Source organism: Mesitornis unicolor, unplaced genomic scaffold (assembly GCF_000695765.1).
Source record: "Mesitornis unicolor isolate BGI_N332 unplaced genomic scaffold, ASM69576v1 scaffold34514, whole genome shotgun sequence".
In the NCBI taxonomy this organism is placed as follows: Eukaryota; Metazoa; Chordata; class Aves; order Mesitornithiformes; family Mesitornithidae; genus Mesitornis; species Mesitornis unicolor.
The window spans coordinates 1-26,167 of NW_010179989.1; the positions used below are offsets into that span (position 1 = coordinate 1).

Consider the following 26,167-nt stretch of genomic DNA (forward strand, 5'->3'; position numbering starts at 1 on the left):
CCCTCACGCCCCGCCCGCCAATGGGAGGCCGGCCAGGCACTGTCGGGAGCGCCGTCTTCAAAATAAAACGCACAACTGGGCCCAAAAGGAGCCGACTTACCGAAATCTCTGGCTCTGGGTAGCGCTTTCCATCAGGTAGGAGGGCGCTGGTGGCATTGCCGTAGGATTGCCGGGCACAGACCCTGAGCTCTGGAAGGGCTTGGAGAGCGAACCGGGCAAGTACCGTAAAACCTGCACGACAAAGCCTGAACCAAGCCAGCTGAAACGTCTGCATCTTCCATTTTCCCACTGCTAAAATAAACGTCTCTCCAGCTCCTAGCATTTTAACTCAGAACCCAGTGAGCTTCAAACAGCTACAGATTGCTCTGCAGAAGGAATACTTTCATGTCACTGTGAAACAGAGCACAAATTTGCTGCACATGCAGGAGGTCTCTGGCAGGTTCAGGTCTCAGGTCCACTTCCATCCATGGACTACTTTAAGCAGCCAAATGAAGGGAAATAAAAATGTTCCTGCACTACAATCACTGGTATATCGAAGCAGAGTTGAGGCCAGACATCACTATTTTATTAGCTGTGATTTGGCTACATGATGCATTGATCAAGTCTGCCATAGCTCAGGAAAGACTTGTAGAAAGAAAAAGAAAACCTCTCCTGGGTAGAGTGATGAGAAAGATGTCAATGGGAAAACAAAAAAGAACTTCAAGCAGTCTACGACCCCTGCAGCTACAGAGAGGAGAAAGCAGGGATTCTGCAGCTTGAAGGGGAGGAGCAGGAAATTCTGTATACCGAGAGGATACAGAGACCAGTAGGACATGCCTTTTAAAAAAATACACCCTGAAAAGCCTTGTTGTGACTGTGATGGGAAAGGTCCATCGATATTGGCCTTTTGTCTAGCAAATGCTTTAAGAAAAGTAACAAAGTTGTTAACAGAAGTATTTATTAAATAAATTGCACAAAAGAAATTAATCCACTTAAAAGAGCACAGGCACAAAAGTTGTTCAGACACTGCAGAAGTAGAAAGCCACGGTAGTCTTTGTTTTCTATTTGTTTTTAAGGTAACTGTGCTTATCTGTACACCACAGTGTAATATGTTTCATGTTTTACAGGTAACTGTTACTCACTCAGGAGAGTGTGCATTTTCCTAGTTATTACAATATATCCCCTTGAAAACAACTGAAAGAAGCTATTTATTGAGAAGATTACAAAGCAGACCATGCTTGAGGAACACAAAGAATGTCACTGAATTTTAACATTACCACATATAAGTGGAGCAAAACCTCTCTCTTCGTCACAGTTAACTAAAGGAGAAGAAATCAAGGACATTAAACACTTTCACTAGGATTCAGCCATTTAAAACCAACAACTGACATACAAAATTCAAAGGAAGTCTTAGTCTGCTAAGAAATTTATTTCTAATTCATGTTTCCAAAGGATACAAATAAAAAGACCTCAAGTAGAACAAAATTTAAGAAATTGTTCAGGTTGAAGATTCAATCTTTATTTTCAAGGAATGTAGTTCACAGGTTTTTATTTCTGTGCCTCTGACAAGAAATAAGAATGTATCTGAGTATTCAGAGTGCAAAACTGAGGTCTTAAATTATGGTAAGTGCTTAAACGCTTCCTTTCATAAATGCTGAATACTTGTAATTAAAACAAAAAAAGCACTTCCTGGCTCTTCTAGCAAACCAGGACTATGACTACTTTGTCACAATTCATAAAGGGTAACATAATCATTTTTCCCTCAGTATTCTTAGCAAACTACTATTAGGAGAACTTGCCTCTTCCAAAATTGAGTGTACAAGGTGGTTTACTTTCAGCTTATGTTTCTCTCCTTGCACAGCAGTACGGTTCTGCTATGAATATCTAACCAGATAACTGCCTGTATTTTCCATTTTTCTGTGCCCTTTCTGTACAGAGGTTAATAGTATGTTTTTCAGATTAAAAAAAAAAATCTTCTTAACTATGCCTCTGCCTGCACATATGGAGTTCCTACTTGACTGTAACTGTTTTATGGCAAATTCCCCCCCCCTCAATATTCCTTATTCTTGAAAGCTGAGTTAGGTCATCTAAAATTTTGCTTTATAATTTTAAATTCTATGGATAGGTGGAATGTAAGAACATCTGGTTCATTAAGTTATCTGGTTAAAGAGCATTCATTATAAAAGAAATAAGAAAAAGAGAAACACACACAGATAACACAGACACTAAGGAGCAAGTGGTAAGAGAGAATAATGAAGATGAGAAGGCTTCAGAAACTGATTGATGGAACATTAAAGGAACTGTTCTGGTATAGCCTTGAAGAAGGTCAACCTGAACTTTGGCTAATGAAGGGGGAAAAACACGATCATGATTTGAGGGGGCCTGCAGGATTGTGCAAAACTTAACATAGGAAAGGGACAGCAAAACTTTTAAAGCAGCATAGAGAGGAAAGGATCAGGGTGAACAGGGAGAAACAAGTGTGAGAAAAGGCAGAGGAGGGGGAGGGACTGCTGGTCAGTACACCTGTCCAGGTGAGCACCTGATTATGGCAGTCCATGCTATCTTCTTAAGCAACTTCTTAATGAAAACCATACAGAAAAATGAAGACATCTATAAGATGTATTGCTTTAATACTGCATATTCATAGAAATATTTGTCTTCTGTTTGCACACATCTAATGGAATTCTATTCAACTGATGTTCAGGACCTCATCTTTAATCATTACTATAGTCTCTCTGCACCACCAGGGATGGTATGATTAGCAGATTAAACAAACAACAAAAAAAGGAATTTGCCACAGCCACTTCTATATTGAAAAGAAACTGCTTCCACCCATCATTCGTAGAGTCAAAGGGCACCAAATGTATTGTAAAGGCTAAACACATTCAATGTTCATCTTTAAAAATGATACAAAGAAAGGTAAATTGTATGCAGAATCATGCAGTCTTTCCACATCAATCACAGTAAGCATTTAAACAGTTTCAATTCACACTGGAGTGCCATTGCTGAAACTCAGGTTTGTTACGGATTTCTGTTTTCAGTTACCATTTTCGGTTTTTATCAGTTCTTTGATGATGTGCAAGATCTTGTCATCTAGGAAAGAAAACAGTGGAAAAGAGTGAGCTTAAAATCCCAAAACCCAAGAAAATCAGAAAACAAGTCCAGCTCTCAGCAATTTAATGCTTTAGGCTATGCCAGACTCTAAAGCAAGATAAGCAATTCCCATGTGCAAAGCAAAAAGCAAACGGGATGTCCACAGTACATCATTAGAAAGTTTATAAAATCAGTCAATGAGCTGGTTGTGGCCATTTCAGTATTTCACCAGAGGGACTGAGAAAGTGATGGGTTAACTATGGATACATTAGAATACAGGAACTCTCCTTCTTCCTCATCTACTATATTCCTCTGAACATCCAGTGTTCAAAGTTTAAACTGTGCTCCTCTATCCCTTACTTTAGGGACCAACATACGGCTCCCCATCATCAACCTAAACTGTGAAACAACTTGTGTAACACTTAAAATTCATCCATGCCCAAGCTTCATCACATGCGATCTTCCCTCTGTTTTGAGATGCGTACCTCACCATTACTACCACTACCTTGAACGTTGTTGTTAGGGATAGCTTCGAAACAGCAGTTGTGCAGATCCTTATAAACCTGCGATGAGCCACATAATATATATAAGATTGGTAATGACTTTCTAGATGCCTCTCAAGATAATGGAATGACATTCAAGTCACTTTAACTCTGCTGGGTGAGGATGCAGTGTACCAATGCCTCCTCAGGTTTGTCACAAGGTCTATTTAACAAACAGTAATGTCAGCAATGCAGTAATAAAGTTACCTTCAAGCGACATTTTTGGATTTTCAAGCTTCTTCTTTAAAACAGACTCAATGAGAACTCTCAGCTGTTTAAAAATTACTGCTATCTTTACAGGAGCCTAAAAAGAACAGAGAAGACAAACATTTCCATTACTTTGATACTGTGTACCAAAACATTGATTAAAAGAAGACCTTACATATAAATAAAAGTTTACAACAGAATTCCCGCAAGCAGGATACATATACATAAGCATAACAGATGCAAAGGCTGGGGGGAGTGGAAACCTAGAGGAGTAAACCCCAAGGTCATCCCAGGCTGACCAATTAATACTATTTATACCATCAATGTCACATTCACTACAAATTGGGGAGTTTGCTAGGGATGGATCTTCTTCCTCCTTCTCTGCCTCTTTCTCTTCCTCCCGTTCCTTCTTCTGTGGCTGACATCTCAAGAGGGACTTGTTTACTGTCCTAATCCCGAGGCCTACTCCTCCCCAGTATTGGCTGAGTATAACTCTTTTTATTCCATATTGTAACTTTTATTAGTTTATTATTTTATAAAATATACTTCTACTTTGAGCCACGTATCTCCTTTCCTTTTCCCAACATCCCTCAATGGGTGGGGAGGAGGCACTGGAAGATAGAGCAACTATATAAATCATGGCAGTTTAGTTTTGGCACCCAAAGCAACTTCATATTGGTGCCCAACCTGCTTTAATTCGGCACTCAAGCGTGATTTATTTCCTGCTTAGCGTGATTTATTTGGCACAAAATTCAAATAGCTTACCTGGGAGAAACACAGACTTTTAATCTGGGAATTTCAGAGGGTTGAAGCTTTAACACTTTTGACTGGGTTTGTTAGAAGTATGCATTATTTGAGTTTACTAGTCAGTAACATGATGTCTCACTGGGTTATAAATTTATTACCGTGACTGAATTTTGTACCACGTGTTGTTCTTTTTATGCTGTTTTAGAGTCTGGAGCCTGGATCAAGGTTACGGCTCGGCTGTACTGTTTGATGTGCTTCATCTATGTACAGGTGTTATATTTTGGAGACTGCTGGCAATTTTCTGGGCCAGTCAGACTATAGAGAAGACAGCTCTGGAATTCATTAATAGTTTCATGGATTTTGTGTGCAATTATACTTTTGTTTTGTGTGGTCAGGCTCAGAGGGGGACATTTCCTGGTGGTCTTTCTTTTCCCTGGAAACTAATTTCAACAGTTTTAGGGAATTTTAAGTACCCCCCTTAGAATGTTTCAACTATCACATTCATATTGTTAGTCCTTTTGAATGTTTTCCAGTTTGCGGTCTTGCTCAGAGAAAAATATCAGCATATTTTTAGGTTTTTACCAGGGTTCTTCCATGCCATATCGGGACTTATCTTGGGCCCCATGATAAGCATTGCAGCTGCCTCTGTCCCCTCTCACAGGTACTGTAGTGGCCTTGCCCCCCACCATGGGCGCTCTGTGCCTGCCTCCACCCCCACCACAGCCACCATAACTCCCTCCACCCCCACTGCAAGCACCTTAGCTGCCTCAGCCCCCAGCACAAGCACCTCAGCTTCTTCATCCCCTACAACAAGCACTGCAGCTAGTCTAGAGAATAAATCAGTGCCATCATCTCACTAGTAATTTGGATATCTAAAGCTGAAGCCTTTTCCAGGAATCTTTCATTTTATCCCTCCCTGCTTATTCCAGTCTTTACTTCATTTGTACACTGCTTGTGGTACAGTAAGTAGCTATTATGGAAAAAAATGCAACAGATGCTACGTGGAGTAAAATGGGTCACACTGAAAACTCAGTGACTTTGAATAGGAAACCCTAACTGCCCTGGAATTTTGGAAGTAATTATGGACTGTCCAGAAGGCAAAAATTTTGGAAAACTACCAGAGAAGAAAGTGACGTGAGCTGAAGAGGCCCCACCATATAATAAATTATCAGATAATGATGAACAATATGCCTTTCTCACTGATGGATCTTGTCATATTGTAGGAAAACAGCAAAGGTGAAAAGCTGCTACATGGAGTCCTACACAAGTTGTAGAAGTGACTGAGGGGGAAGGTGAGTCAAGTCAGGTCACAGAAGTGAAAGCCATTCATCTGGCTTTGGACTTGGATGGATATGAAAAGTGGCCCAAGCTTTATCTCTGTACTGACTTACGGATGGTAGCACATGACCTGTAGGGATGGTTAAATCAATGGAAGAAAAAGAAATGACAGCGCAGCAGGAAGCCCATCTGGGCTGCCATGTTGTGGCAAGATACTGCGTCCTGACTAGAGAAGCTTGTTGTAAAGGTATGTCACGTAGATGCTCATGTACCCAAAAGTCATGCCACTGAGCAACATCGAAACAACCATCAGGTGCATAAAGCTGTAAAGACTGAAGTGTCTCAAGCGGACCTGGACTGGCAACATAAAGGTGAACTACTTTTAGCTCGGTGGGCTCATGACACTTCAGGACATCAAGGAAGAGATGCAACACATAAAAGAGCTCATGACCAAGGGGTGGATTCAACCATGGACACTATCTCACAGGTCATCTATGAACATGAAACACGAGCCGCAATTAAACAAGCCAAATGGTTAAAACCTCAAAGATATGGGGGATGGTGGTGTTCAGGCTATAAAGCAAAATAAATAGTACTTTAAAGATAAATACATACTTACATAAGTATAACATTATAGGAAAGGGCAATATAAAACAACACACTCATCTGCTTTCAGTAAACCTAGTTTTATAGAGCTGGTAGTCTATATCCATTTCCAGTACCTTTCTGAAGGAACATCAATTTCTTCATGGAGAGGGAACTGATTTGTTACATGCTGCATATTATAAGCTTATTCTTCTGAGTGTGATTTGCTAAGATTTCACTACATGTATATAAAATTTCCCGTAATTTCCTTTAATTCTCTCCTCCCCTCTTCCCTCTTGTCTTCATCCTATGTATATAGTGTTTTAAATTAAATTTGTACATCAGCTGTATAATACAAAAGCTCAGGGAACCACAAAAGGTAGTCATCACTCTAACCTGAAAATGGATCCAGCCATCAACTGTGAGGAGACGCTCCCGATGTTGGACTTCTATATCCCCACCAAAAAGCAAAATGGGAAAGGGGGATATTAAAGTTGTTTCTCTCAAATACACCTTAGTGTACCTCACCTGCATATAAACAAATACAAGCATTAAAAGCATTCAGATATACCTTACACTGATGCATGTTATTTAATATCAGGGGCATAACTCCACCTTTCCACAAGCTATCAGCTATATTCACTATTTTAACTTACCTTCTCCTGATAAAGAAGCCATCCATGTGTCTGTAAGTCTCGATTTACAGAGGAGGGATGCACTTGTGCTTTACCCTGAGCAGTTTCTACCATGCAAGCCAGCTTCTCTGTAATATCCACAGACTTTGTATATATTATTTTTCCTACGTTGTCATACAGCCCCGCAGTCAATACAGCTTTAAGAAGAGCTCTTTCGTGGAGAGAAAGGGACTGTGTGGCTCCATTTCCATGGCATCCACATTGTGCTGTAGGTGCTGCGAACCCTGCTGCTCTGACGACCCTTATGAGTTCTTGCTTCACATCCTGAAATTAGTGAGATATTAGTAAAACTCTGAATTTAAAAAGGTACATATTTTGCTTCATCAGCAGACAATGGTGCTCCATCCCAAATATTCATGCTTTACGGGGGCAAAAAAAGCTAGTGTTTTTTCTAGCAAGAGATATTTTCTGCAACCACTTTGGAATACTGGTTGTTTTTACGAGAAGAACATTATCTGGAATATATAATTAAATGTATGGTACTATATACACTGCAAACACTAAATCTTTCACACATAGTTAAAATAAAAAGATACATTTGCATCAAATATCCCCCTCTGCGTGGGAGAGCTCGATCACCCAAACTTACATAAGTAAGATCAATTAAAACATCTCACCAAAAATAAGAGGCCACTTACGTAAGTTTGTGACTCTTGTTTCAAACTAATTGTTAACAGACCTGTTCTTTGATATCAAGAGTATGAATTAAAATATGTTGACTATAAGTTCTGACTCTCTGGTAAAAGGACAGACTAGCTTCTCCAATGACAGTGACTACAGAGATGTATTCCAGCAAAGTGTGCATATCAAAACTCAAGTGCCAACACTGCCTTCCAGCTACCCTGACTGAGGGTGTGCATTTCATCAGTACCCAACATTCCACTTGGTTTTGTCTTGTCTAAAATGGTAACTGTGATATATTACCACTTTAAAAAGTCATGGCACCTTCAGAGAGAAATTTTATCAAGTATCTTTTTAGTGCAGAGCATAATTATTTTGTTTACCTCCAGAGTTAAGAGTGAAGTCCTATTAAGGAAATTTCTTCTGCAATAAGTCATTTCAGCACGATAACCTCCTTCTTGTCGAGCCCTTTTCCACCTAAGGAAAACAATCCTGTCTTATTACAGCAAAAGGAATCCCATCAAGCATAAGTCAATAGGGAAGTGGCAGTAAGTTAAGAGGCAATACTGTGCTTTGGTTACCATTCTCCATTCAAAACTAGAAATAAGTGGCATTAGTGAAGATGAATAATTATTGTTTAAGAGCACTCTACAGAACATGCCTGTAGCATAAATCTGACAGGTACTAACAAAAATAGAAGGTAATTTTCTCTCAAAAATTACACACTTCCGAAAGTTGAAACAAAAGTCAGGCTTGGTTTTTCAGACTTAGTGATAATATTCTAAAATGAAAAAAAGTAATTTTATAACATATACTTTTGTACTTTCTCAAATACAAACTATTCAGGTCAGCATACCACAAAGAGCAAAAAAAATACTTTAAAGGCTAGGATGTATGTGTGCAAGCATGGTTAAAAAGGAGTTAAAGGTTAAGATAATATGCAAGCTATCCTTTCGTGCTGTAGTATTTGGCAATTTCTTGTTATTCTCAAGAGGAAAAAGATCAGGTGCAAGCAATTTAGGAGAAGACACTTATTAAGGATTCTTTACAGAACCTTTACTTGGGTGTTATCTGCATCTAGCTATAAGGAAAACTATTTACCCCAGATAAGCATTGTAGATTGTTATATGGTCTGAAACTGCCATTGCTAGAGATGATTTTGCAAGATCTGCTTCATCTTTTCGACCAATTGGTGTAGTAAATGGAGATTTTTCTGTCATAACAGCAGCCAGAGTTGCCTGTAATTAGTAAAGTACATACAGTAAAACACTCCTAAGTATGCAGGTTTATCATAGAAACAACTTTTAATTATCTTTTACAGTAATATTTACCGATACTTTTTTATTTTCTATTAAGTCTCAAGGAAAATTTACCACCATAAAAGTTTCCTACAGAGTTCAGAACTTACTTATGTTAAAGACATTACTTACATAGCACCTTATATAACAAAAATATTAAATCTCAAAACTCACATGAAACAGTTTGTAAAATGACAGAGCAAGGCCTGATACTGAAGGTCTGATTAAACAACTGCTTTAGATTATATCACATTAGCAGGAGATACTGAGACAATAATTTTAACTTCCAGTTTTCAGCAACTGACAACACACTAGGAGGAAGGATGGGTAGATTAAATGGATTAGGCAAAAGTATAAACTATGCCACAGTCTTCATATAGTAAGTTACCACATCAATTAATTTGCAGCAACTTTACATCAGCATGTTCCTGGCACACAGACTGTGGGGTAATCCAGGTTGGTCTAACCCACATGTAAGAGGGCTTTTTCTGTATGTGTCATACTCCGTGGGATCACAACAGACAGAACTGGAGACCAAGTCTGACTATCCTCCTGTGAAGAGTACCTCGGAGTTTAGAATCATAGAATCATTTAGGTTGGAAAAGACCTTTAAGATCATCGAGACCAGCCATAAAGAACACTTACGACCATTGCCCTCCATGATGGCCAGGCACCCTCAACTTAAAATAAATATTTCAACTTCTTGCACCATCCTTTCAACATACCATGTTGCAAAACAGCAGATTAATTGTAAAGAGTTAATAATTTCTACAAATTTTTAAAATTTATATCTAAATTTGTGTTGTTAGTTTGTTGGGTTTGAGTTTGGTTCTGTTTGTTTGTTTCATTTTTTAACTCACCACAGGATCCAAGCAGCCAAATATAGCACCAAATACAAGCATTTTTCCAATCTTTACATTGACAGGAAGGGCTGCAAGGTGCTGGCCCAACGGAGTCAGCTTGGGCTCATTTAATTGACAAGCCCCAATCTTCCTCAACAGGTTCATTGCATTACCAATTACTTGCTGCTGAGGTGGGTCTAATGCTCTGGAAAGGAAATCTTCAGGGGAGCCAAGACTGCATTTCTGTGAAGTGAATGGGCATATATTTCAATATGAACATTTAATATAACAAACTTCTATGGTAGCTACAAAAGAAACTGGAAAGCTGTTCTTGCAATCAAACACCCACATTCCTGTCTCTCTGAAGCAGCCTGTTAGTTCTGAGAACACAGACACACCCCACATTATGTTAACAAACTTCACTGTTTGCAAGGACTTTGTAGGGCACAATAACCGATCAGTGAAGAATGTTACCAATGGCCACAGATGTGCAGGAGACTCAAACCTCATGAGGTGCAGTTCAACCTGGCACTAGTTTGCCAGTCTGCTAGTTTTGCCATGCATATCCTACTTGGGGAGAGAGGCAATGGAATTGCTTCCCTAAGCAGAAATCAGTTTGAAGACTATTTAACAAAGTTTGAATTGTCACACTGCAGTAAACTAGAATATTATATTATGCTATTCTCACTCAGCAGCATGGTCTGAATTTTTCACAACACACAGGTACTGGGTTCCCCTCTGCTTTTCTGGGAGAAGCCCCACTAACTACATTGGATTAGGGCTGTCCTAGAAAGTCTTTTTAGCTAAAAAAGTCAGTAATTCCAGAGCCAAAAAATCACACAATAGCATGAAGGTGTAATTCTTTTTCTAAGGTACATGCGTTAGTTTTAGCTAACGAAGTCAACACTTGTAAAACCAAACCCATACCATAATATGAAGGCATAATTCCTCCAAAGGCACACGCAATATTTCTGGAACAGAATATTCCATGAAACTTTCAAACCTGTAACATCATAAAAACATAGAATCACAGATATTCCATTTGATCTTTCAATTCAAGTTATAAACTCAGGTTTCACATGTTCATTCTTTGCAGACTTTCTTTTGAGGGGCAAGGGATGGGGAGTGCTATGTGTTTTAATGCATGGGTAAACTGTTCATCCTTTGAATTAAGGTATGTGCAGGAAAACAATAGTAAAACTGGGACTTAGTGAAAGCGAGAGAAAGGCAGTAAGACCCTGGTTTTCAAAACAAAATTCTTAAAATGCACAGCTCAAACTGAACATTTTGCATGTGGCTACAAGGCACACTTCATTTGTTATTTCAAAATACTTTAACTGTTTCTCAGCTGCAAGTTTCTTCAGATTTTTAGACAAGCAGTAAAAAAGGTTATTCCATTGTAGTAACGGAAACTAATTCTGCAGTGCTGTATAATTTTATACTTTCCCCATCTTTTATCCATATAGATACGACTTCAGAAACCTACAGATTTGTCTGATAAAAATTTCAAAGTTCAGGATATAAGGTTTGTGTATATTTAATGCAGGGTAATAGATATAGTTAAAACCTGATATTTTACAATTCCTTGGTGCTGCACTTTTCCTTTTATCATGATTTGTTTTTTCAAAACACGTAACATTACAGAGGTACTAAGAATAAAATTAACTTTTTAAAATGGTGAAATAAAAAGACTAACACTTTATTCATACAACATTCAAATTGATGTTTCATTTGGTTTTGGTTTTTTTTTTGTTTGTTTGCTGTTGTTGTTTGTTGTTTTTGTTTAGTTTGTTGGGTTTTTTGTTGTTGTTTGGTTGTTGGTTTTTTTGGCTGGTTGTTTTTTTTACTGTTTAATCTTTCCAGTTTGCAGTAATTAGTGAATTTCAACAAGACTTCTTGGTGTTGCACAGAAAAAAGATGAAGATACTTATGTGATTTACAAAGTCTTGCTAATTAAGTTTACAGTACCTTTCTCTTGTGTACATTCGGAAGCAGAATCCATCCCTAACACGCCCAGCTCTTCCTTGTCGTTGCAGAGCACTAGCTTTACTAACAAAGGTCTCCTCCAAGGAGCTCATCTGACTACTTTCGTGATACCTTAAAAATCACAAACCATGTATCCACTCAGATTTCAGAATGAAAATTTTAACGTATACTTTACTTAAATATCAGTGTATTCATAATACAGCTAAATAGTAGTTATTTGAAAATACTATATTTAGCCTTGAAAAATTAGCATACCTGGGGGAAACTGTACATCACATAACCTTGGATACAACTCACTAATGAAAGTGTGAGAAAGAGACCTAGTGTATTACTCCATCTCCCTGGCAATTCAGAATTGTTCTAACACATTCTACAGGGTTTTTCACATTTAAAATGGACAAAACATAACTTCTAAAAACAGAAATAGTATAATAAGAATTGTCTTTATTTTTAAACTAGAATTATGATTCTCCATGTCTATGAACAACTCTTTGTTGTTCTTTACACCATTTGAAAATCCAATGAGTCATCCCAAACTTGTACCTAAACTGCAAGTTGTTCAATGAGCTCAGCACAATTTTTTTTTTGTCCAGAACTATAGTTTAACAAGGATACCACAAAATTCTTGCAGTACTAGGACCCAAATATTTACAGTAATCACAGTATGACTGATGAAAATCACTCTCACCTGTTTTCCTTTGTTCTCCCAGTATCAATTACAAAAACAACATCTGGTATCGTAATACCTGTCTCTGCTATATTGGTTGCCAAAACAATCTGAAAAGAAGTAACATAATATAAATAAAAGAATTATGGAATGTCTGTCTAACAGCTTTCATCCCTTTTGATCAATATTATAGAATAAGTTTGGTTAAAGTTTTTTACTCAGAAATGTTTCCTTAAATAGTCTGACAAAACATTAAAAGCTACATGACTTGCAAAACAGTGTAGTCTTCCCCTATTATTGAGGAATCAAAAATTAAGTGCGAATTTCACATTCACTTTTTGTTTTATAATTCATCAAAATTAGCAGGTAGTATCTGCAAAAATTGGTCAACTTTTAATTAAACAGTTTGGCAGTAAGTAAAATACTCTTTTTCTAAATAAAAGCTATAGCTACTGGTTCAAAATTAGCTGAAATACAGGAAAGGAATAATTAAAGAAGCACTTTGAAAAATATTAGATTTAAAATTTGTCTGATTATTGTCAAGGTTTTCATAGCAAGTTAGCTTCTATCTGTTACAGAGCACCAAATTAGAAGAATTATGTCTCTGAAATGAGAAAGTTCCAGGAACAACTGGTTACTGGGTAATTCTGTATGATTTGATTTTAAAACAATTCAGAGTTGCACCCACAGAAGTTTCTCCTTTCAGTGGTGAACTTTGCCTTTTGAAATACATCATACCTTTCTAATACCAAGAGGAGGTATTGTAAATGCAGCTGCTTGATCTTGAGTTGAAAGAACAGAATGCAAAGCTATCAGCCTGTGTCTAAAACAAGAAATTACACTGATCAATACACACTTATCAAATTAAGGTACAGTAAACACAGTTTGGAGAAAGCAAATAGAATGGACACCTGAAAGAGTAAAATTCTGTATGATTAGGTATGAAAATCTGCTTCAGTGTATTATTACAATATCAAGAAATTATAACATTAGTTCACAGGGCTGTTGTATTTGGCAATAATGTGGAGAAATTCTACTGCTGGAGAACTCTAAGTTAACTTATGTCAATAGCCTAGCAAAAAGGGAACTAAGTGTTCATGAACCAGACTTCTTTACATTGTGCTCCAAGACAATGACCACTATTGAAACTTTGCACAGAACTATAAACACGTGTAACTTTCAGCCTAAGTAATAAAGGCCTTCAGAGATGAGAGCGCCGCAGAGTTCTGTACTTTCCTTCTCTTCTAGACCTTGACATCTCAGTTCATCTATGAATCTTTAGAATTTGATGTCATATATTCTTTTTACATCATCATGTTCCTAACTTTGTTACCCACAAAATAAATTTCAAACCTATCGGTCACTACAACCATATGCCAATTTATCTCAGTAGATTACTGTCTCTGGATCTCTTCTCAGGAAGTAATCACTTCCATGTAAACAGTAAGCCACAGAAAGCTATATCCCAGCTATGGCAGCTTCCATACCCTAAGAAGTGGAAAAGAAGTAGTCAAGTGCTTTGTGATTAAGTAGGTTTGTTGAAAAATAAAACTGAAAGAAAAAAAAGTCATTACTGTACAATTCATAAGCACCTGTTATTTTTGCTTTTATCATTTTTTAGGTAATAAAATTATATTTGCAGCATAAACAGCTCAGAGGTATGACTCTCACCTTCCCTTTTCAAGAACAGCAGACTTTAAAACCCAAACATAGCCATTAAGGTAATCTATTAACTTTCTAGGAAATATCTGCATTACCTGTCACGCAAATTAAATCTTCTGTCAGTTGAAATGGCATCATACAGCTGTTGGATATGGGCAAGGCCTGGTAAAAAGATCAGCACAGCACCCTCAACATTCTTGAACTGGGGACTTCTATCTGGAAAGTTACAGTACGGGCACATAGTTAAACATTCATATGTAAACGGTTTCACTTGAGAACAGGAACTAATTCTGGGTGCTGTGGTAAATATGTTTTTTAGGATGTTTCATATAAGAATGTAGTTAAATACTTCATTATCAGTAGAAAGAACTGGAAAGTAAGTCCAAAGGACAACCCCAAGTATACAAACTTCTTAAGAAGCAGACCATACCTAAGTATGCAAGCAACTCCAAAATAAGTTCAAGGTTGATCTTGTAAGGGTTCATATAGAAGATAGCTTGCTGTGTATGACTGCTATACTTCGCATAGTAAGGAGCCAAATCAATACCAGATCCAGACTGGATTGGGAGATGTTCCTAAAAGACATAAGCAGGGAAAAAAAAAATCTTATTCTGTATTTTAGAAGGTAAGAAAGCAGAAGGTCAATGTGTCATTCTATTGATTTAGATTTCTTAAAACAAAGATTGAGACATTTAATTTACTAACTTCCCAACAAAATTATTTGAGAGAAAACACTTAAATGCTTTCCTTTGATGCTGCTTATGGATGGGAATCTACACAAGAGAACTGAATGTCAAACATCGCAATATCAAGACAGCTATAAAGCAGCTGGAGAGACAAACATAAGGGTGCAGCATTAATAAGTATTTGGTTACCACTGTAGGAGTACCATTGAGGCTGTTTTTATATTACACAATCTAAGACCATTTAATAAGAGGAATTAAAATGATAAAACAACAAAAACCAAAATTTCCAAACCAAGATTAGAAATTACTGTTTTACCTGATACTTTGTAGTGCCTCCTCCTTTGCTAGTAATATTTATTGTTACTTCCTCCTCCTCCTCCTCCTCCAAGAACTTCTGACAATATTCTGAGTCTTTCTCCAGAATATAGCCAGTTGCTTCAACTACATCTTCAACATGGAAAACCTTCAGTGAAAATTCACAGAAGAAATACAAGGCATGTAAAAAATAATCAGCACCTTTTTGTTCTTTTAAAGCTTAAATATAAAAGCTGATTCCCTTTTAATAGATCTTGCAAATTTCATCCTTGTATTTAAGATTTTTGAAAACCTAAACTTTGAGCTACTATAAGTTTGTTAATGGGCCTCCCCACATAATCACTAACATCACCTTTACCATAGCCTATATAACATACATGAGTAACACATGTAAGTGTGTAATGACAAAGCTGCATGGAGGGGTGTGGGGAATTCTTTAATGCTTTCTGCCTAGGTTAAATAGCGAAAAATCAATGTGCCACTAATGAACTGATTTTAATCAATAATAAAACCATCAGGAAAAAATAGTACAATCCTGTATTTCAAAGTATTGAAGATATTTTATATTTTCAGAAAGGAAAAGGGTTAAAAGTCCTTGAAACAGACATTAAGATATTTATTTTTAGTAAGAAAAAAAATTATGTATTTCCTGTAGACTCTATCTGGGCAAGCACTGTGTACATGCATACAAAGTGTCTTGCCTAATCAAGCATTTACCTACCTCAACAGGGTAACTTCTACCCGAGATCCTTAAAACAGGACAGTGTGAGAAAAAGGTAGAAAACTTCTCACTGTCTACAGTAGCACTCATTAAAATCAGATGCAGGTCTGAACGTTTATGCAAGATCTCCTTGAGAATAACTAGCAAGAAATCAGACTGAACACTTCTTTCATGTACCTAGAATTAGGAAAAGATATCTATAGTAAGGCTTTAGTACAAGTCAAGGCCCAGAATAATTATAGTTTCTGCAGAACAGTAAGATCTGCTAACCTCATCTACAATGACATGAGATATACTTGAAAGAAGACCATCTTCTTGGAGTTTCCGAAGCAGGACACCTGTTGTGCAGTACAGTAGTCTCGTGGCTTCTCCTGTTCTTGATTCCATACGAATTTGATAGCCGCACAGGGAATTCTTTTAAAAATATATTAAAAATACAGAAGTAACTTCATAATATACAAGCTAAAGACATTCAAAACAAAGTGAATTTAAGGACTGTTAGATTCAGACATTGCACAAGTTGCTAATTAAGTAGTATGGTGAATGAGTACCACAGTTTTTCCATACATGTACTTTCCTTCGTTAAGAAAGGGAAAATACCCAAAGAATTTACAACTCAGTTACTCCAGAGTAGCAAAGAGCTGGTAAACTCAGTGTTCTTTTCAGGCTTCTTTGCAGTCCTCGAACAAAAGCATTTCTGCACAAATAGACTACTATAAAACATACACAACCTTGGTTTGCTTCAAATAACAGAGTACCTTATGTTGGAAGGTGCCCCTCTGAAAGCAGGGCCTCACTTAAGGACAGAGGGGATTGGGTAGAGCCTTAGCCAGGGTAATTTTCTCCATCCCTAATGGCAGAGATGCCACAGAATCTGGGCAATCTGATCTAATGTTTAATCATCCCCATTATGAAACCACCCTCTAAAGATTTTTGAAATCGTATACTGACACCTAGAGGCTGAAAGGTGACAATTTTGAAAGAAACAGCTGACACAGCAAGAAGCCCTTTTCCAGAGAAAAGAATATCCAATTATTTGTTTTCACTTTGTTTTCACAGGGGGCACAACACAGCCCCCTGTATTTGATCAAGACTAGAAAAAGTAATTCAGATGCATCTTACCTTTCCTCCCGGTCCTGATTCGCAGCCTAGCTCTTCACAAACCCTGGTCGCCAGACTCACGGCTGAGATTCTTCGGGGTTGTGTGCAGACAATATTACATTTATTTGATCCTTCATCTAGCAACAAGTCTTCTAACAAGAAATGGGGCACCTGGGTACTCTTCCCACTGCCTGTTTCACCAGCCACAACAACTACTCGATGTTTTTTCAGAGTTTCTACAATTGAGTATCTGTACTTAAAAACAGGTAACTCTTGCCTCTCTTTCAGAAGCTTCTGGTATTTGGAGGAACTTTGCAGCTTTTTGAACAAAATCCTTGAAGGTTCCAAATTATCTGCCTCTGAAGCCTCAAGGGAGAGACTGCTGAAGTCCTCATCAGAAATTAAGTTTTCCCAGGAATCTTCAGGACCCTCAGATACTTTTGGTTGGTTTTTGGATTGTAGTTGTTGCTGTTGTTTGAGTTTGTTTAATAATCTAGCAATAAAGTTATCACGAGGTTTGTTGGTTTCTATCTTGTTTTCTTCTTCCTTTTTCTTTTCAATATCCCTCCATTCTAGCCAGACATCTCGATAGGTAGGAGGCAGCAACTGATGAACTGACTTCAAGTGGAAAAAGCAAAAAAACCCTATTTTATGTACTGCTTAGTAATACCACTAAAGCTTTGTAAATGTGAATTTGAGTGTCAAAAGAAAAAACAAAACATGAAATATGGAGCTCTTTCTAAATACAGAAACTATGAAAACGGTACTTTAAATGTCAACAATACACTTAATATTTTCAACTGGCTTTCATTCTTCACAACACTGATAGAACAGTTTTGCTACCAAAAATGTCCTCCTTGTATGCAAAAGATAAAAGCAAATGACACAAGCAAAGACTCGGAAGCATTTCATTAAACTGTTTTTAGAATTTAACTACAGATACTAAAAGAAACAAGTACAGACAGAGATTCCAGGCTAAGAACAGCAGTATCTGTGAAAATCTTACTTGTCCTTTGGTTAAATGATAGAGTGACAAAGTAGCAGCCAGATGTTGTGCTTGCATACTATCTTCTGTTACGATTGTAGGACACATTGTCATTACATCATCTGACGATTTGGTAATCCTGACCCTTAAAGACAAATACAGGCATTTCTCTTAATTTTTGTTACCTATATAAATAGCACACCTGTTATTGTTTTTCTTTAAAATGTACAAGTGAAATTCAAACTGAGAAACTAAGCTAAATAAACTTGTTAATAGTATTCTGTAAACAGAAACAGCTGATAAAGTTTAACTAAATAGCAGAAAATTTTCAGCAGCAGATTTCAGCAGTGAATTTGTGATCAATTTTTTTTTCTCTTACCAAATTTCCTCATTTCTTTCAAAGCAGAAATTTTTATACACATACAGATCACCGCTGAGGTTAGTTGCTTTGGAAGAAGGACTAAGTACTTCTTTGTGTGCTTGTAACTACTTCATATAGTATGAGATGACAGATAATTATCTGCTGAGATGCAAACAGGTGCTTAGCAGATTCATGCCAGTCAGACCAGCAGTCCAATTTCTCATATTCTTAGGGAGACAGTATATTACCAGTTTTTAATTTGAGCAAGAAGACAGGTTCTTTTACATGGTTCTTTCAAGAAGCATTACTCATTTGTAATGCCGTATCTACTTCACTTGTATGTGGCAATACTCTGCTTTATATCCACTGTATTATAGACTCATTTTCAAAAAGAAACTTTCAAAAAAAAAATCACTAATACTGCACTGTTTTGGTTACAAGCTTATGCTAGATTTCATACAAATTTATAGCTTCCACTTTATTTTTAACATTCCCCAAAGGGGTTTAGGTTTTAAGCATATGAATACCAATGACTTAATGACTTGGAATGAGACAACTAGAAGCTAATTGTCCAAATATATCTCACAGGTTCACTTCAGAACCTTTCATTCAGACATAGAGAAATAAAAACCAATCCCTTCCTTACAGGATCATTCACTAGAATCTTATTTTTACAACAGAGTCCACTCTAAGCATTACTTTAGCAAAGCTACCCAGAGTGAAATACTTCCCTTGTGAAGTTAAATATACTGTATGCATGTAAACCTGGATCAACATAACAAGACAGAAGTAGCAAGCATTTATATTTTTAAATGAGCCAAAATGAAAGTGTAAAGTTTACAGGAATTACATACCTACATTTCCAGTATTTTCCAACTGGAACCTTTTCAAAAGTAGGATTTGGACTCTTCGGGAAATTCTTCCTGCACCAGTCAATCAAAAATTGTTTCGGAGATTTACCAGTCCAGCTTCGAGCACTATAATCAAAGTTTCTTATATCTAGTGGTTCTTTCTTTTTCACTACAGCAGCAGAAAAACACATTTTAAGTCTCTTAAAACTTATCTTACATTCCTTTGATAGCCAAGAACATTTTTAGTAAAAATACATTTGAAGAAAAGGTAGAGAGTAGTATTTCCTGAGATGTTTTGCAGTAACAATGGTATTGATATATGACAGAAATTCCTGCTTTGCCCACAGAAGTATCTGGCAGGAAATTAATTACAATTTTTTATAATCTTTCATCATCCAATAATTTAAGAAATTTCACAGAATTTTGGTTATTAGAAAATAATGTAACAGTTTTAAGGTTTAAAATAAAAATAGTTAAAGGAGCTAAGAGGGTGACAATGGAAACAATAACTGGCCCTACAATTAAAAAAAAAAATCAATCAAAATTTTAGACATTACAGTATGGCTAAAATAGCTTTCAGTATCATCTGCTAAAACAAATACAGATCTTTTAAAGTCAGACTGGTCTGCAAGATAGTCCACCTGCAATCAGAGCTTGATGACTTAGCACTGCAATAAAATACAACCTAGAAAAAACAAGAATTAATATTGGAAGTGTGTGGTACACTTCAAGCTCATACTGAAATGATTTCCAACACACCTTTGTCTTCCTTTGCAGCACCGTCAGGTTTTTCAAGCAAGTTCAAATTCAAAGTGGTTTCTTGAGGCTGAGATGAGGGAGTTTTCTTCTTTTCATTTTGTTGCTGGTTTGAAACCTTTGTAGTTGGATTAAATACTGGATGTTCTTCAAGTATTGCCATTTCTGTCAAAGAGAGAATACAAGTTACACCCACCATTTGCTGAGCATTCTTCAAAACGAAAAGTCGAGGGAGGCTTCCCTCCCTCTTTACTCTGCCCTGGTGACACCGCATTTGGAATACTGTGTCCAGTTCTGGGCCCCTCAGTTCAAGAAGGACAGGGAATTGCTTGAAAGAGTCCAGCGCAGAGCCACAGAGATGATTGAAGGAGTGGAGCATCTCCCTTCTGAGGAGCGGCTGAGGGAGCTGGGTCTCTTTAGCTTGGAGAAGAGGAGACTGAGGGGTGACCTCATTCATGTTTATAAATTTGTAAAGGGCGAGTGTCAGGAGGAAGGAGCCAGGCTCTTCTCAGTGACAGCCAATGACAGGACAAGGGGCAGTGGGTGCAAACTGGAGCATAGGAGGTTCAGTCCGAACATGAGGAAAAACTTTTTCACTGTGAAGGTGACAGAGCACTGAACAGGCTGCCCAGAGAGGTTGTGGAGTCTCCTTCTCTGGAGACATTAAAAGCCTGCCTGGACGTGTTCCTGTGTGATCTAGTCTAGGTGATCCTGCTCTGGCAGGGGGGTTGGACTGGATGATCTTTCGATGTCCCTTCCAACTCCTAACATTTGTGATTTTGTGAAAAGATCAATTATATTAATTAATATTGATGAATTCATATTAATATGATATGAATTCATATTGATTAACATTAATTCATATGGATGAATTAATATCAAATAATAATTAATAAATTAATAAAAATTAAAAACAGATGCAGTGAAACATTACTGGCTTTTTAGAACTTGACCCACATGAAAAGGACAGATTTAGGAAAGCTTGCATACAGTACATAAAAGATGATGAAACAAATTCAATTTGTTTCAAGAGCTATTAGCAAAACAAATATGCAGGTCACAAAATAAAACACAGGTAATTTGCATAGCTGTACCTTGCTGAATTCTTCTTATTTTCTCCTGTGCTACCTTCTGGCCTTGCTTGTCTTTATCTTGCTTGGAGATACTTGCTTGTTCTTTTGCTTCTGAAAGCTTGGCAGCCAGATGTATATACCTCTCATTCTATTTCAAGCAGAATTATTAATTACAAGTTGAATATTGTATAGTTGTCACTTTAAATGAACTTCATAATACAAAAAGCGAGGGGTTTTGTTCTTTATACGAAGCTTACACAACAGAGGAATCATTAGTTTTTATATAGCTAAGTCAGAACACCTCAGAATTTGACAGTCACATTCCTAATCTCATTGAGATGCATTTCAATAATTTCTCCTTTCCAAGATAATGCATTCAGCATTTTAAGTACAGTACAAAAACACAGGAAAAGAAAAACAACTCAGGAAAGGAGCAGTTTAAGCACATTTTCCCCTCAGTAGCGTATAAATGTAAAAACATAATTAAAAAGTACTCAACCCCCAATTTTTAACAAATAGATCCACCACTTGCAGATATGACAGATATATCAGTCTTTGAAAGACTTCCATGAAGTGTTATTCTGTCTTACTGGGTCAAACTTTTCTTCATCTGTCTCTTTCAGAGACTCGTTCTCTTCATCACTCTGTTGCTCAGCGTATCGCAAGATCCATTCCTTCATACTCACTTCTTTCTCTTTCTCCACATTTGTCTCCTAGGAAGACCAATGGAAAAGTAGAAGTAATGATAACACTGAAAACACCAATGATTTTCTCTGTAAGTATTTAGGAGCTACTGCTTAAGATTTTACATATAAACTATGTCATATGACATAAATACCACAAAAACCCATGGAGTAAACTTCTCCAACCAAGGGAAACATCTCAATATGTACTTACATAGATCTTAACACCCGAATGATTATAACTGCTGTAAGAAAAAAACAAATACTTTTGCAAGAAATTTTTTATTTCTAGGTTTAAAATTCAATAACCACAGAAATTGGAACACTGCAAGTATGCAAGCAAACTTAAGCCCACACAAGTATGTAAAGAGCATCACCTATAAACAAACAACATGAATCATTACAGAAGAAAATTAAGCTATGTTTTATCACAAAAAAGAACCACAAAAAGACTTCAAGATTTCACATAAAAAAAAACCTTCAAATGACCATTCAACTGAAGTTAAAATAATGTGGGTGACAGTTCTTAAGTACATCATATTTTCAGAAGTTTTTCACATCAGTGTTGGATGTGAAACACAAATTTTGTATTTTAGAAAGCACTGTACTCTCTTCCACCCAGCAGATACGAATGAATTTCTCAGATTACCTTGGTTTCAGGGCCTTTTTCTTTCTTTTTATCTACTAAGCGAGGTGGAGGTTCACGCTGTGACACAGGAGAACAAAATTTTGCTCTAGGTTTCTGTTGCTGTTCTTCAAACTGCTGGCTAAAGCCTTCAGGCAAGGCATCTTCAAAATAAAAAACCCATGTTAAAGAATATGTCAGTAATAATTACTGACAAATCTTTTAAAGTGTGTTGGGAGCCAACTACAAGAACATAAACCAGAAAGTGCATGCCTGAAATAAAATTGCCTTTAGCATATAGATACATCAGTATTTGCTTGTTGGACTTCCATAAAACTCCAAGAGTAGGAATAAGAGGTCTACAAGACTTTACACATTTAAAAATATCCCAAAACCAGTGAGCAGCGCATCTAAGAAAGGAACGCTGTGATGACCACCAGTCTTAGTGAAACATTATATTAATTATTACTACAAAGCATTCCCATGCCAGGTCCTATCACTCTTCTGCTAAAAACTGTAGTAAATTCTCTGTCTTGCGTACTCACCATCAGGAAGGTTTAAACAAAGCCAATCAAGTGCAGAATGAAGATCACCACCATGTAAAAGCGTATTTTTCATTGCTTCCTCAATGTGCTCAGTCTTAAAAGAGAATCTTTGCAAAGCCATGTATACATTCTATAAATAAAAAAGTTAGAAAATCTTAGTATTTCATCTAGCAATCTAATATAGGCATGTAAACTCCTATTTCTCACATGTCAGATAACTGGCATTAAATGGAAGTAAACAGCATAAATTAATATACTGGAAGGCTAAACAGAAAATCCTGTTTTGTATACAGAACTTATAATAATTTTACTGTAAATATGTATGCATATATATAAATAAATCTACATTCCAGCCTCTATACAGAACATATTTTCTACTTAGAAAGGTAAATCTACAATTTTCCAGCTTTGTGCAACAAAAAATTCAGGAAACAAAACATTCAGATTAAATTCTCTTCCTCTATTCTGTCTGAAGGCTCCAATTTTAATTATTGAATGCATAAAGACATACCTTTGCTAGTAAGCATACTTGTAGATATTACTGACTAATCATTAATGTAACTGCTGGAAAGCATGCTACACTGGCCTGTACTACATTATATGAATTAAAATAAAGAAAACTGTTTATTCTAAATAAACAGTGGTCAGAGAACAACACTTTAAACGCTACCTGCAGTTTCTTAGCAGTAAGCCTTTTGGAAATCATTCCTTTGTCTTCATTTTGTTTTTTATGGTCATTGATTACATCAATAATCCTCTTCTCCAAATTACCATTTATCATAACCTGCACAGAGAAAGTTAGCTGATATAAAGCAAAACATTACAAATTTGTATGACTTATCAATGCTCTTCACAGCTAAGAAAAGAATGCAGAAATCTCTCTGCCATCCAAATCCCAAATACTCCAGCTTTCTATAAGTGCAATAAACATTTCTCATGAAGGGGACCTTTTTTTTTTTCTTTTTACTTTTGCAAGCTAAACACCTTTACTAGAAACAGAAGAGTTCATTCCTTATTACAGGGAAGGCTAATTTACATCTTCAAGGAAACTTCATATGTCAAGGGAAATACTGTGAGGAAATAATAATAATAAAAAAAATTCTACCAGAGAACAAAGCCTTTCTCTTCTGCTTACAAGAACTGGTATAAAATAATTTGGTCATCAAGATACAATCTGTGGCACTCTCCATCCTACATGTAGCTGTGCTGTACTTATTGATGGCTGAGGCTAAACCACAACACTGGCTTAAAAATATAATTAAAATAATAATTTTAGTATTTTTAACATTTCTAAAACATGAACCAAGCTTTTATTGCTACTCAGGTTGTTGCATAAAATCTGTATTCTTCCTTTGACAGGACAAAAAATCCATGTGCAGAACAGTAGCCCAAACATAACTCTCAATTGCCCTGAATAAAATATAACACTTCTTATGTACTTAGACATTTCCTGCCATGTCAGTTTACCCCTGTTTCTTAAAGCACACTTGAAATTCCAAAAACATCAAGCTCAAGACAACCAATGTCTAATACATAAATGCAGTTTACTTGCATAGCAGTAATAGTGAAGAACAGCTGAGAAAATATTTACTCATCTAATAGAGTACTACAAAAACCAAAGTTCTTTTACCTAAAGAAGATACTCACCTTAAGAACAGATTTATCTAGATTTGTAGCAGCACTGGAATCTGTTGCTGAACCAAAACTGTAAGTTTTTGGACCTGCAAATTAAAAATAATGCTCAATTACATGAGCAGAACAAAGAAAACATTGTTTACAGAAGCTAAAGCAGACACAACATAACACAGGTTAGTGCAAGCGAATATTACACTAAATTGCCAGAAACATGCAAGTATATAACAACAACAAAAATAATCCACCATACAGAAAGGCACTTGAACAAGGAAATGTAAAGAAGGGTATGACTCCTAGCAAACAAAATATGAAATTCCAGGTGGCACAATGAGAGGAAACGGGATTGACTGCTCTCTCTCAACATTGGAATAAAGAATGGCAAACCGAGAAGCTAATTGCAAGTTCAAAACAAGACTGCTGAGCTTTTTTTAATACAAATTGCATAGCTACATAACAGAACTTTTTGTCACTACAGCTGTGGATACTGGATGTTTACCTAAATACAAGGGTAGACAGAACAGCTATATACTAAAGAAATCAATCAATCTGGGAAAGCATTGATAAAACATTGCATCTGGCTCAGGAAGACTCTAAGTCACAACTGGTGGAGGATGTAAGAGTACCCTATAGAAGTATCACTGGCATGTCTGACCTACTCTTACTTAGGTACCTGCTTTTGACTACTTTCTAGGAGAGGGCTCTGGCCTTCTCATTTTTAGATCCGGACTGGGTGTAGGTAAAAGTATTTCAGAAAAAGAGCGGTCACCTCTGGTCAGGAGCTCCAAAGAGCAGTTAGAACTCACAAGCTAATTACTGGCACTTACTAGTAGGCTGTGTAACTACTCAGTGTTTAGAATATACTAATTTACTTTTCACTTACACTGACTTATTTTTCACCACAGTAGACAACCTGGGAAACAAGCAGGATAGTTTCTGAAGAGGACTGAGCACCATGGTGTTGGAGAAGCAGGAGTGACTAGAAATACACTTAACAGAGCCTGAATTTTTAAAAACAGAATACATTAATAGGTTCAGGAAGATTAAGTTTATGGATTACAAGATTTTGTGTTAACAAGTTGAAATCTCAGATGGCCTGGCCATTACACAATTTGCTTACAGTTTGCAACACAAGCTGTTACTGATGTTGTAAGGTATCTGAGCTACTTCTGGTAAAGCTGTTTTATTGGAAACAGACATCTCACAGTGCTGCAGAATACGAGTTTTTCAGGCTGCACCCATAACAGTCATCACTCTGTTCATCCAACACTGCTGGAGTACCTCCAGCCCTGGACTTTTTCATGACACACACAAAAATATCCCAAACATGTATTACATTGTTTTTGAGCACATATGGAATTAACATCTATAAAAGAAACTTGATACTGGGAAAATGCCATGCTAACTCTTGCTCCACAAGAACTGTCAATAATCTAATAACAGACTTTTTGTAACTAACTCAAAACATCGATGCCGACAAGGCTTATCTGTTCAGGGACACCTGAGAAAGTGAGACAAATCAAAGCCAGGCCTGATCAACCCCGTGTCGGAGGGATTTAAGGTGACCCTCCAGACGCTCCGTAACGCCCAACCTTTCAGCAGGCCTTTTCCCGTAACGCCAAGCTCCGCTG

At 36.8% G+C, this 26,167-nt stretch overlaps 1 protein-coding gene across 1 annotated transcript; it reads right to left on the reverse strand.

Annotated features, from left to right (window-relative positions):
* Positions 1-100: 100 nt before the first annotated feature.
* Positions 101-24,625, reverse strand: DHX29 (DEAH (Asp-Glu-Ala-His) box polypeptide 29; the record flags this gene model as incomplete). The annotated part of the gene is made up of 27 exons (XM_010182971.1): positions 101-231; positions 3,025-3,072; positions 3,822-3,918; positions 6,828-6,959; positions 7,088-7,390; positions 8,131-8,224; positions 8,849-8,985; positions 9,906-10,130; positions 10,815-10,890; positions 11,856-11,984; positions 12,562-12,650; positions 13,279-13,363; positions 14,298-14,418; positions 14,633-14,777; positions 15,205-15,351; positions 15,925-16,101; positions 16,195-16,338; positions 17,047-17,643; positions 18,032-18,155; positions 19,226-19,391; positions 19,982-20,143; positions 21,073-21,199; positions 21,642-21,764; positions 22,384-22,523; positions 22,905-23,034; positions 23,575-23,688; positions 24,552-24,625. Coding segments are annotated over 27 exons (4,037 nt in total), but the record flags the coding sequence as incomplete, so codon positions are not given.
* Between the last annotated feature and the right edge of the window lie 1,542 nt (positions 24,626-26,167).